General features: G+C 41.3%; 1 protein-coding gene across 2 annotated transcripts in view; it reads left to right on the top strand.

Moving 5' to 3' along the window:
- Positions 1-13,335, top strand: part of Itgb6 (integrin subunit beta 6) — an 81,266-nt gene that overhangs the window by 12,159 nt on the left and 55,772 nt on the right. For both annotated transcript variants that reach the window (XM_059259154.1, XM_059259153.1), the window contains exons 5-7: positions 7,336-7,501; positions 8,964-9,125; positions 12,098-12,193. In XM_059259154.1, the coding sequence (XP_059115137.1) occupies positions 7,336-7,501; positions 8,964-9,125; positions 12,098-12,193 (424 nt within the window). The remainder of the gene's footprint in view (positions 1-7,335; positions 7,502-8,963; positions 9,126-12,097; positions 12,194-13,335) is intronic.

The following is a 13,335-nucleotide window of genomic DNA, read 5'->3' as shown; positions in this document are numbered from 1 at the left end:
ACACCCACTTTTGCATTTAACCTATTGCAATGTTTTTGGCAGAATTCCGTGAAGAAAGGCAAACCTCACACAGAAATGTACTTGTCAAAGGAGAATCTCACCTGATAGTTATGTTCAATGACTGTGTCCACTTGTCTGCTCTTACCTCAGACTAAGGCACAAGTGACCGTACCACTATAGAATCTATAGAAACAGTATCAATTCCTATTCTGTTACATTGCAGTCCATTGATCTGTCTTACCACTCATGACTGCAGTGTGATACTTTGGTGCTTTGGAAGATAGGAGCTCACTGAGTTACGCAGATCCTGCAGAATCCATGATATCAAAAGTCATGCTTGTTAATATCACCACCAACCTCATCACATGTGTCTTGAAGCACTGGAAACGGTTGAGACTTTGTCAATCTCTGAAGTAGCAAATGAGCAATTCCTTCAATTCAAATATTCTAGTTACCTTGAATTTTGCTACTGGCAGCAAGTGCCAGCATCTGTGTTCTTGGAAATGACAGTCTTGCTTTGTTCACTTTTAAGAACATGTCTGCCAAATATTCAACTTGAATTAACGCAAGTTTAGCTGTCAATCATTCCTTCAGGTGAAAATGATGCTCAATCAGCTCCTTCATGCAAATGTTTCCTCTCTGTATTTCATGGGCAGGGGAGATGCTCTATGCAAACTTCCCATGTGTTGAAGAAAAGCTATGTATTCGGAGATGCACAGCTAATACAGTTAATGATTTGTAGTAGTTCCCCAAGCACAATCAAGTGAAACTAGCATTCCCTCATTTATTAAGCTGAGAAACACCCATCAGGACACTGAGTAGAGCTTACTTAGTACAACTGCCTCAACATGTCGGAGGCCCCAGCCCTACCATTGCTCTCCAATTGACAGTGAAACACCCACAGTAAAGAGCAAATGGCAGCTATAAAATGCGTAAAGGGATTTTCTGTACTACGAGTACACAGCATATAGCTTCTTTCTGCAAAGATAAGAAAGCTATGTCCAAAAAAATAGGTAAAAAGAAGGGAATGGAAGTCATTTCCAATTCCTGACAGAAAAAGGTAAATTTTGGTATATGTAAGTATGGTCTTATTTTATCAGTACTTACTTATTTTAAAAATTAACAAAATGTAAGTAGTACTTCTTTAGATTGTGCTTCATAATTATCCTGCAACTGAAATACAAATCCATTGTTGTCTAGGGTCTTGGAGTTGTTCCTTGGTGAGAAGAACCTCTTTCCTTTAGTTCTGATGCTGAGAAAGTAGCGTCCAAATGTGCCAGTCATTAGAGGCAGACCTGATGACGCAAGGCTCTCTATTCCAGTTTCCCAGCTGTCACCCACCTCTAATGGTCTGCTTGGCTTTCCCTCCATGTCCCCTGTCATTTAACCAGCTGAATGAATAATATTCAAATTTCACCCATTTCCCAAAACCATAGAGTTCACTGCTAGGGAAATGGCTCGGTCACTAAGGTGCTTGCTGTACTGGCGTGAAGACCTGAGTTCAGATCCCAGGCCCTGCACAAGAAGCCAGGGCTGCGGTGTGCACCTGTAATCCCAGTGTCGGGGAGCTGGAGGTGGGGAGATCTCTAGAGGCCACTAGCCAGCCAGTCTAGCCAAATTGGTGAGCTCCAGGTTAAAAGAGAGATCCTATCACACACAAAAAAGAAAATAAAATAAATAAGGTGGAGAGTGATTGATAAAGACACCCAAAGTCTACCTCTGGTCTCCACATGTGCACAACACACACACACACACAATTATCTCCTTATCAGAGTCTCCTCTAAGAGGAGATAGTCTAAGCAGCAAAGACGCAAATTTCTCATATTCAAGTCAGTTGCCAGTTCTTTTGTTCCAGAAGATGCTCCAGTGTGATGCAAACCCATAGCCCCAAATAAAGGACTCACACTTTCTAAGAACAGTTAGGCCTCGGGGAAAATGCTAAGCCAAGCATGCCTATCCACTTCCTGTGCCATATCATCTTCACAACAACTTTGTGAACTAGGTAAGGACTCTGATGTCCAGTAGTGCTACGTGACCTGCCTAAGGATAGACAACTGCTTCATATGTCTGTACTAAACTGAATGCATTGTCGACTGCCGAACAGCTCCTCCTGATACTGTGGGAGCCATGGGGACACCTGGTGAATACTGGAACCATTTTAAACATTTGGCTTCTTCCTTACATCACACTTTAAAATACTTTTTATATTTAAGAGTAAAAAAAAAATGTGTAAAAGTTTTAAGGTATACATCTAAAATATAAAATTAAAAGACAAAAGAAAGATAAGAGATTAGTATTGTTCAGAGGGCACACAAAATTTAAATAAAAATAGCCCTTGGAGCTGGAGAGATGGTCCAGTGGTTAAGAGCACTGGCTGCTCATCCAGAGGACCTGGGTTCAATTCCCAGTACCCACATGGCAGCTCACAACTGTCTGTAATTCCAGTTCCAGGGGATTGGACACCTTCACACCAATGCACATAAAATAAAGTTTAAAAAATATTCTTTAAAAAAATAGCCCAATAGAAGAATATACAAAGGATATAAGCCTGCCAATTGGAAAAGGGTTAAAAATAAAATGCCAATATAGATAGATAAGTGCTGAGTCCTAGTCATTAAAGGAAATGAAAAATAACATTCAGATGACATTTCCAGACGTCAATTGTCTTGTTTTTCCTCATTTCTGTTGTGAACAGTCTGGCCTCAAGCACCAGCATCAAAAATGCCAGCAGACAGAACCGTATGGGAAGGAGTTTGTAAATAGGGTCAAAAGGCAAACCAGCAAACCCCCATCCAAGAATGTTTTCTAAGGAAAGGGATGGCATAACTTGCAAATGGGAACATAAATGATTGCTCTATTATTTAGTCACTGAAAGGTCATTGCTGCTTTAATTGTTAATTTTTTATTTTGGTAATTTTGTACATGTACATGATGCATTGTGATCATACCCACCCCCAGACCCCTCTTTAACCCCTCCCCCAGTCCTGTGGCCTCCTCTTCTCAACTTCCTGTCTTCCACTTTCCTGTCTTCTCATTTGGGGCAGGTCCGGTGCGGGCAACCATAGCTGCTGTGTGTTCACGATTCCCATGGCCGGATCGTGTCTAGTAGGCAGCGTTTCATAGTGTACCCAAACTTTATTTTTAATAGACAAATTTTGGAAACAACCATGAAACAAAAGGCCAAACAAACTGGTGTTTCCAGATAATAGAACACTGCTTCAAAATGTAAAGAAGCAAGCCGTTCATTCATACAATAATGCCGATGAGTCACAAAGGAATTGTAGCAAGTAAGAGAAACCAGAGAGGTGGTCACATGTCACTTTAGTGGCAGAAGCACAGTCTGAGAATTGTGATGTCATAGTCCAAATACCATAGACTGTTCTTACTAATATAAGACTTGGTTACACAATTAAGAAATGTATAAGATGCCACCAGATTTTTTTAAATGAATTTCAGCAATAAATGATGATCAAGCCAACTATGAGACAGCTCACAGCCATTGAAATTCATATTTATCCCCTTCCTTATATGTTTGTATAGACACAAATTTTCTTCCGTGAACATTCATGTTTTTATCATTTTTTATAATAGAGAGATTGGTTCTAATTATATCACTAATCAAATGCACTATCTGTCCTTGGGTGTGTGAAGAGATCTCTGTCAGAACCGGCACAGCCTCTGCACAGGCCATCATGCTGCACTGCTTAGCATTTTTAATCTCTTCCAAGCCTCATAACAACCCTGCCAGGTAGATATCATACATGGTCATCACGTCAACTTCAAAGAAGCCTGATGCACAATACTAAGAGAAGAGAATTATAAATTGAATTCTGAGAGTCAAAAACAAACATCATGAATCAGAAAGGACATAGACAGAGTGGCCTGGAAATTCACATTTGCTCCTGGGCCAATTAGACCAGGTGTCTCCACACAGCTGAACTAACAGACAAACCTTATATGTTAGGAGAGCATGGGACACTATTGTGGGATATTTTGATCACATTCTAACAGTAAAGTTTGCTTTGAATCAGAGGGTGGAGCTAGCCACTAGCAATCAAAATTGACCATAGAGATTTTGGAGGACTGAGGACAGATAAGAGACAGGAAATAGTAAGGTGGGGCTGAGAGAGGATCTCAGCCTTTTTGGATGGAGGAACGGAAGAGATAGGAGGTCACTGGTGGCTTCTCCGCCACTTCTCTGATCATTCAGGTTCTTACCCCAGTATCTGACTCCCGGTTTTTTATTGATAAAGAACAATTAGATAAACTCATCAGAACACAAGGACACAGAGGCAAGTGTGGACCACATCCATTCTGTGCTCTTGCCATGCTGCCTATCCCATTGGCTGACAGATTCTAAAACTTCTCTTTGGCCTAGGAAGTAGATTCAAGGTCAGGAGGGGTCTTCTGGGATCAGAAGCATCTTTTCTTGGGATCACTGTCTCAAGATATTTGGGCTATAGTGCTAGTGTTCTTAAACCGCCCTGTTCTTACACTTGGGAACACAGAGTCTGATCTGCTTTCTATGCACATCTGCTAATGAAAAGATGATCATCTCAATGGACATCAACATTCTTATCCCCAGGAGGTCCCCAATCATTCAAGTTCTGTAGTCCTGTCAGTTATCATCACTCATGGTATTGATTGACCTACAATATATTAATCATTGTTTGTGGTGATATTTTATTTGTGTACCCCAGTAAAGCTTATCTGGAGATCAGAAGGAAAAGCCAGCCACTATATTAAACATAGAAGTCAGGCAATGGTAGCACACACCTTTAATCCTAGCATTGGGAGGCAAAGATTCATCCGGATCTCTGTGAGTTCAAGGCCACACTGGGAAAAAAGCCAGGTGTGGTGGCACATGCCTTTAATTCTGAGCACTAGCTAACCATAGAGGTCTGGAGGTCTGTACAAACAGACAGGAAGTGATAGAGCTGGGCAGAAAGAGGAAGTGATGTAGCTGGGTGGAGAGAGGAAGTGAGATGGCAGGGCACAGAAAGGATATAGGCATGAGTATACAGGAAGTAGCTCTCTCTGAGAATTTTTTAGCAGTAAGAATAGCTGGCTTATTTCTGCTTCTCTGATCTCTCAGTTTTCACCCCAATATCTGGCTCCTAGTTTTTAATTGATAAGACCTATTAAGACTCATCTTACAATTGTTCCAAAAGGAATTAGGTTCCTGTGAGTCTTTGTTTCAGTTAATTGACCAATAGACCTTTTTATTTTATGTGTATCTCAGTTTAAGGGCATCTGATTTAGTTAATATTGTTGATGTATTACTGTTGAACTGTAATGTCTGAAAGAAGTTTATTTCTACACAAATCACACCCCAGCCTTGTTGCACTTAAGAACACTAGACAACATTCTAGTATTAGACAGGAGGAGCATTTCAAATAATGAAATCATCAATGAAAACAAGAAAGAAATGAAAACTAAAACCAGATGGCACTAAGTAGACTACTAAAAGGTCACTTATGTGTTTACGCTGTGAGTGCTGAAGGGAAGCAGAACCTTGCCTGGGTTGACCTCAGCTGGGAATTTGCATAAGGAAATTGACTTCTTTTCTCTCTCTTTTCACATCTATAAATAAAAAAAAAATGATACAAACGCTGGGCTATTCAGCTACATAAAAGGCAGAAGCCGGAGGATCACATGCTCAAAACATGCATGGACTCACTCGGGGAGTTCAAACCCAGCCTGGGTTACTTAGTAAGACTCTATCTCTAACAAAGTAACACACACACACACACACACACACACACACACACACACACACACTCAATGAATTGGATCCTCTTTAGCAAGTAGGTGAATTAGGTGAATTTAAAAAATTACAGAATCTAAAAATAATGAGGATCAAGGTCTACCTCAGGTAATAGATGTGGCTAACAGAAGCCTGACTCAGGTAGATGCACCTGCTCTTGGTGTGCTGACAGACCAACTGTTAGATCTGCAGAGCAGAGGCCAGGGAATTCTGTGTGATCTACAGTGGTCATCCTGTGGCCTAAGGCAGTATACCACTCTCTTAGTGGGGCTCCTCCATGCTATCTCTTTTTCTTCTACACCAATGGTTGGCAAATCTTAGCATGCATCTGAAGGCTTGATACAACACAGATTGCTAAACCTACCCTTAGCATTTCAACAGATCTGAAGTAGTGTTGTAGAGGTTTCATTTCTATTACCAGTGATCCTGTAGCGCTCATGGTCCAAAGACTTAACTTGGGTCTACATTACGAGCTCCATTGTTTTCAAGATAAAGCCCAAAGCTAAAAAGCATTGAGTAACTTTCCCAGAGTTTCATGGATAGCTAGTAACTGGCTCCCAAACATGAATATGACTGAATCCTCAATCAGCTCTTCCCATTTGTTCCGGTGTAGTTTCACACTACCATGGCATTTCAACCACAGGTTTAGTTCCAGGCTGGTCTGTGTGATATATTGTATCACTGTGGAAGCATTGTTTCCTAGGTTATGTCAACTTGACACAGCTAGAGTCATTTTAGAAGAGGAAATCTCCAAGTGAGAAGAAGCCTCCACCAGATTGACCTGAGGGCAAGCCCTGTGGTTCATTTTCTTGCTTGATGATTGATATGGGAGGGCCCAGCTCAATGTATGGGGTGACACCCCTGGCCTGGTGGTCCTGGGTGCTTTAAGAAAGTAGGCTGAACAAATCATTACAATCAAGTTAGTAAGTGGCCCTCCTCTACTGCCTCTGCATCAGTTCCTGCCTCAGGCTCCTGCCTTGAGTTCCTGCCTTGACTTCCCTGGGTGATAGGTTACAAGCTGTAAGATGAAATAAACCCTTTCCTTCCCAGGTTGCTTGATCATCGTGTTTTATCACAGCAATAGAAACCCCAAGACAAAAACCAATAGCTTGGCTGGGGACGCTGGGCCCTTGGCAGACAGGGTTGAGAGTAGAGGAGAAAGGAGATGTGCTTCTCTCTCCGTTGCTAGGGGATGACTCATGCTTGATATCAAGTCAAGATATCTGATTACAAAGCCACACAAAGCAGTTATCGTCAGGTAAACTTATCGGTGGATTTTGGTTTGTAGGCACTAGAAAGAAATGGTTACGCACCCTGGAATAAGGGTCTGATGACAGGATTCCCTGCAGCCCCTGTTGGAACCTGTGTACGATGCACACTAGGCTTCGAATACGTGTGAGCCAATAAAGTCAACATGGGAAAGACCTTATTTAAGATTTCCTGCCAAGTCCCAGAGTGAGGAGGCCCTTTAGAAAAGCAATCGTCCTCTAAGGAGCCGCTCCCAGGACAGCAGATCTACTAACTGCACTGGATCCCATTTAAGAATATTTTTCATATTCCTTTTGTAGCAGTATCCCCTATTTCTGTTTACCTACGTTCGGATTCAAGCACATTTTACCACTGACTGATGATGCCGAGAGATTCAATGAAATTGTGAGAAAACAGAAGATTTCTGCTAATATTGACACACCTGAAGGTGGATTTGATGCAATTATGCAGGCTGCTGTGTGTAAGGTATGGTGTGGGGGGGGGGGTCGGTGCTCCATCCTATTAACATAAATTTTATCTCTTATTAACAAACCTGCTTTGGGAAGCTTAGCTAATTCTCTTTCCTTTGATCACCATATTTCTACATTTGATCCTTTTCTTAAAATATAAAACTTCTGTAAAATATTTAATCTAGTCATGTTGAAATGGGAGAATGTTTCATATGTCTGATATTTGAATAATCCAAGTGTACTAATATAAGGAAACTTTGGTTCAAAGATCAGATTAGTTGTTTTTTTTTAATTAATTATAGTAGAAAAATTGAAGGCAGAACATTAATAAACAAATTTAAAATGTTTGAGTCAGTAAACAGCACACATAATTACATAACTATTGTAGTTAACCTTTTTTTATGATGTGGGGCCTTGTTCATGCTGGGCAATCACTATACTAACTCTACTAATGAGCTACATCCCCAGCCCTTGGCTTTGAGAGGCAGAGTTTCATTACATAGCTCAAGATAAAATCTGTAGTTTTGAGCTAATGAAGTCAGGATCAGAAGCCACGTTGTCTGTGCCACACTGTCAGGACCAGATCATCCTTGACTGTTTGAGAAATATTAAGGAGGATGGTCGCCCTATCTAAACATTAGTCCATCGTGGGCAATACTGAAGCTTCTAGAAAGCAGAAGGGTGAGGAGTTACAGGAGGAAGGGAAGGATAAGGGAGGTGAGGACAGCCAGCAGGAGTTTTGTCCAAAGGCTTCCTAGACTGATGTTAGTTCTGGGAGATCTCTGCTCAGACACAGACTGCAATCTCCACCAGCAGGACCCTGGGGCCATCTTCCATCAGCAGTTCTTGTACTTGAGTTAGGTGTATAATTCTCAGGTGACATCATTAGAAATACATGCCTAAATGTTGGTGACATTCTAAGGAAACGGGCTTACTTTATAACCAACTTTCATTGCATTTAGCTTGAAATTAGAATGACTGTGACCTTCCCTACTACCTCCTCTCATTTCTTCCCCGCCCCCATGAATTGAAAATGGAACAATAAAAGTCAATAACTAGAAGTCAAGATGAACTCAACACTACTTATAGTGGAACTATTTTTTGTGATGCAAAAAAATGTGAAGGTTGTCCAGGAAAAAGTAAATGCTAGCCTGGCGGTGGTGGCGCACGCCTTTAATCCCAGCACTCGGGAGGCAGAGCCAGGCGGATCTCTGTGAGTTTGAGGCCAGCCTGGGCTACCAAGTGAGTCCCAGGAAAGGCGCAAAGCTACACAGAGAAACCCTGTCTCGAAAAAAAAAAAAAAAAAAAAAGTAAATGCTATGAATTTCATGTTTTTAATAAGCTATAAATTTACTACAGATAAAAAGGCTAGAATGGGCTATCCATACATCACTCAGAATCTGAATGTTAGAAGCTGCACAATCCTCAATTTGGGCCTGCCCATCTCCATACAACCTATGACTTCCTTCTCGCTCTAGGAAAAGATTGGCTGGCGCAATGACTCGCTCCACCTCCTGGTTTTTGTGAGTGATGCCGATTCTCATTTTGGAATGGACAGCAAGCTGGCAGGCATTGTCATTCCCAATGATGGGCTCTGTCACTTGGACCACAGGAATGAATACTCCATGTCAACTGTCTTGGTATGTAACCTGCACACTCTTTAGCTTTCAGAGCCACAAGTAGACCCATGTGGCGACAACTGCCATGAAACCATATGGAATCACTCACCCACTTGGTGAAAGCGGTGTATATTTTCCATTTTAGGAGCTAGAAATTGCTCTCTTCTGCCTCACTTGCATTGCAGGTTCCACAGAGTGCTCAGGTGACCTCCACTAGGTAGGTGGTGGGCATGTGTTGATTTAAATCAGCTAGGTCACAGGTGAGCCCAGAACCTCTCCAGCTTCAGAGAGATCATGAGGCCAACAAAGAACAACACAGATAGCTTTCTATTCTCAGCCACAATGGTCCAGGTCAGAACAGTACCACTGAGGGCTTTTTGAGCATCGTTATCCCACAACCATGGTGCTCTTCTGTTTGGAACAGCTAATCAAGTACTGCTTGGTTGGTGCTTATTAACACTTGGCTTATTTTCTGTCATTGAAAAATGCTGGTAACATTTAAAATATAAAGAAAACCTTAACGGTTGTCAAATGAGGTAAAAATTTCAGAGGTCTTTGCCCTACATGGTCTCATCTGATCTTCTGCAGGACTCTGTGTCTAACTGCTGTTTCCATGAACAGACCATGTGACCACCAGGCTTGTAAATGGGGTATCCTGTACTCAAGAAACTAAGTGGATGTTTAAGACCCAGAGAACCCTCTTTGACCTCCACTAGTCCCAAAGCAGTCTGCTCATTTCCCCTTCATTCACGGATGTCTTCATGCACATCTCTGCACAGCAATGTGTTTGCTTGCTCTGTCCTTCTCATGGTGCGTTCCTCAGAGCCTGGCCTGGTTTCTCACCATTGTTTCCTAACAGCTCAGTGCCTACATCACAGTGTGTGCTGACAAATATGTGAGATGGGAGGAAGAAGCATCGACCTGGGAAAGTCCTGTTAGCATATTTAACACAGTGGGAAGCATGGCTCAGAAAAGCTAAAGGACCCTTCAACTGATGGTGATGGGAAGAACACTAGGAAGGAGAGGGGGAAAGCCCGGAATTCCAAGGTCAATTAAAAAAAAGGAGGAAAAATCTATTAAAAGCTATTTTATGCAAACTCTACTAGTTCACAAATTTAGGCCATTCTTTGACCTGATTCTGGACTTCAACCTAGATGTCTTTGAACGGTATTATTCTCCACACATACATGGTCTCTAATCTCAATCTTTTCATGTGAGAATCAAAGTGATTATTGACAAAGTTTGTCTTTTAGTCAATGAGGTTCCAGGAAATGGGTCCTTTTGTCATTAATTTATTGAATACCCCATAGTAGAATTATTAAAAACAAAACGATCATAGACTCAACAACATCCATTACCTAATATGATTCTCATTTAATAAATGTTCAGCTCATTATTCTGAGTAAATTTCTGCATAAGCATGGAAGCCACAGGCCATTTCAATCCCCCTGAGTCCTTTGGGTTATTTTTAGTGTTGAAAGCAAAGCTAGATTCCCAGGACCACCAAATAGGACCCGTTTCTGGCCTTAAGTTTTCTATAGAATTATGAGCACTAGAGTAAGAGATCTCATTAAAACGTAAAACAGCATCCTCTGTGGGCTGTATGGTATGATACTGGCTCCATGTGAAGCAGAAGACAGGTGTGTACCCTGGAGGCAAGAGGACCCAATGGGAAAGGCCTTAGGCTTCAGAGTAAAGGGTGCTTAAAGTTTGGGTAAATGAAAAGCAAATGACACTAAATGTGTCAGACCAAGGACAAATTCTATTATCTAATATCTCTACTAATAAAAACCCAAATGTGGGGCTGGAGAGGTGGCTCAGTGGTTAAGAGCACTGGCTGCTCTTCCAGAGGACCTGGGTTCTGTTCCCAGTACCCATATGACAGCTCCCAACTGTCTGTAACTCCAGAGGATCTTGTACCTTCTACCTTCATACAGATATAAAAATAAATAAATAAATAAAAGAAATGAAAAATATATATTAAAAAATCCAAACATGACAAAAAAAAAAAAAGCATCCACAGCCTGAGCCACAGCTGGGAAGTTCCTCTGACTAATTTAGAAAAAGGAACACCGTTTGCTCAACTTGAACCTTGTTCTTAATGATGGCCTCAGACAGAAATGCTCTGGGAGTCCTGAGAATATAACAAGGCACCACTCAGTGAGCAGAAGGCTTCGTTACGAACTGCAGTCATCCCATATTCCTAGTTTAATCTGCCACAGGTTACCCCTTTTTCTACACGTCATCCTTGTGCATTATCCACTTTTGGAATCACAGGGGAAGCAAATGTGTTTCATGTTTTCTAGACTTGGAAAGTAAATTTATCTGTAAATTTGCTAATGAATAACTTCTTTTGTTTTTAAAATTATTCACATCACTTGAGAATAAATGTTTTCACCCCAGAAGTACAACCTGTTTTCATTTGTGCTGTAAAAAAGAGTGTAGGATCCCATAGCACCAATTTATGACATTGCCAAGGCAATAAAACCAACGTCGAGAACTGGTGTGGGCCTGTCTCAAGTCACACAGTCAGAGAAATTATAGTGTGTTATTCATCAGCACTCCATTCCTTCCTCAACCTTCATGTCGCCTCATCCAATTCCAGTAAGAGTTACAGGAGCCACCTCCCAGTTCACATCATACATCACAGTCTACCCACCCCGCCCCCTAGTCTAACAGTCCTACCTGCTACTGAGTGCCACTTGGGGGAGATAATATGACACATGAGAAGTCTTGAAATAAATTCCAAGGGGTCTGCTTAGGAGAGAGAGGACATGATGTAGTATACTGCCAGTCTCCATTTTTAGGACTTACCTGAACTTACAAGACTTGAAACAATTCCCAAGCTAAGTAAATAACATTGATAACGAGTGTTTCCTTAGAATGACAGATAAAATGCCTGTGAATATTGACTTTCTTAACTGTGAAAGGAACTTTTTAAATTTTACCTTTTATGGTTAAGATTGTATTTTAAATCTGTGTATCAATTTTAGGAATATCCAACGATTGGTCAACTCATTGATAAACTGGTACAAAACAACGTGCTACTGATCTTTGCTGTAACCCAAGAACAAGTCCACTTGTATGAGGTAAGTGAACAGGTTTGGAGAAATCCCTTCAAGGAGATTTATGCATCATGAAACTCTAAGGTTATAACTCTGTGACTCACACTCGGAAGAGCTGGTGGATAATCATTAACACATACCAAGTGAACTGAGTACTTGACAAAGCTCGTTTATTTGCTGCTTAAATTTTAGATAACAAGCATGGAGGGCCAGCAGAAAGTGGGGGCGTACATAATAGAAGAATAAAAAAAGAGTTGGGAGTGAAAGAGGTAGGTGGGAAGAGAGTACCACTGAATGTAGGTGGAGTCCCTTACTGGCATTAAAACAGCATTTCCTCTGACAAGGGATTAAGAGAGAACAGGGACATTATGAAGAGTGTGAGGACACCAACTAAGTATTTACGAACATAGACTCAAGCAGAGATGCAACTCAAGCTTTTGAGAAGCCGAAAGTTAAAAGAAAGACAGTTATTAATTTGAGCCAAAAGACAACCCCCCATCCCAGCATATAGTTGTGTTTAGAGTTCAGACGTTTGGAAGGAGGCACCAGTGTGGAAAGGGGAGCTTTTCATTGGCTTTTCATGATGCTTGCAAACCACCACAGAAACTGTAACGTGCCTGTGCAAATTTAAGATTGCTGTGGTCTCTTTACAACCTAAGGAAAGCAAGATGTCAAAACGCTGTGAACAGAGATAACAGCAAGGGGCCTCTTGAAAATAGGCAGTTTCACAGAAAAGCCTGGACTGCAGAAAAATGCAGACATTAGATCGTGCTTTCTATGCAAAAGTGTCAAACACTTCTCAATTCAGACTGATTTTCCCATCCCTTTTGAAAGGGCCTCTTAACATGCTTGGTGACTTCGGAGGGCACACTTTAATTTTTTCCCAGAAGGCTTTGATTAAATGTACTCACTACTCAGAATGGTGTAGCCCATGAGCTTGCATCAGATTCTGTGGAAAGGATCCAGGAGGAGATGTTATCTTGCATTTTTAATGAGAGGGGGTATTGTACTCCAGGTGAGAGAGCCTTCTGCTGCAGACTAAGGAAGTCCTTTACAATCAAGCTTCACCCTCGAGGCTTCTGTTTCTCGGTCCACCTGATCTGGATATTTTCTTAAGCCTGCCTTGTATAGGATCCAGGTTTCCACTGGTTTTTAAGTAGCAGAGT

This window comes from Peromyscus eremicus, chromosome 4 (assembly GCF_949786415.1).
Source record: "Peromyscus eremicus chromosome 4, PerEre_H2_v1, whole genome shotgun sequence".
Lineage (NCBI taxonomy): Eukaryota > Metazoa > Chordata > Mammalia > Rodentia > Cricetidae > Peromyscus > Peromyscus eremicus.
This window is presented reverse-complemented; position numbering and strand designations above follow the sequence as displayed.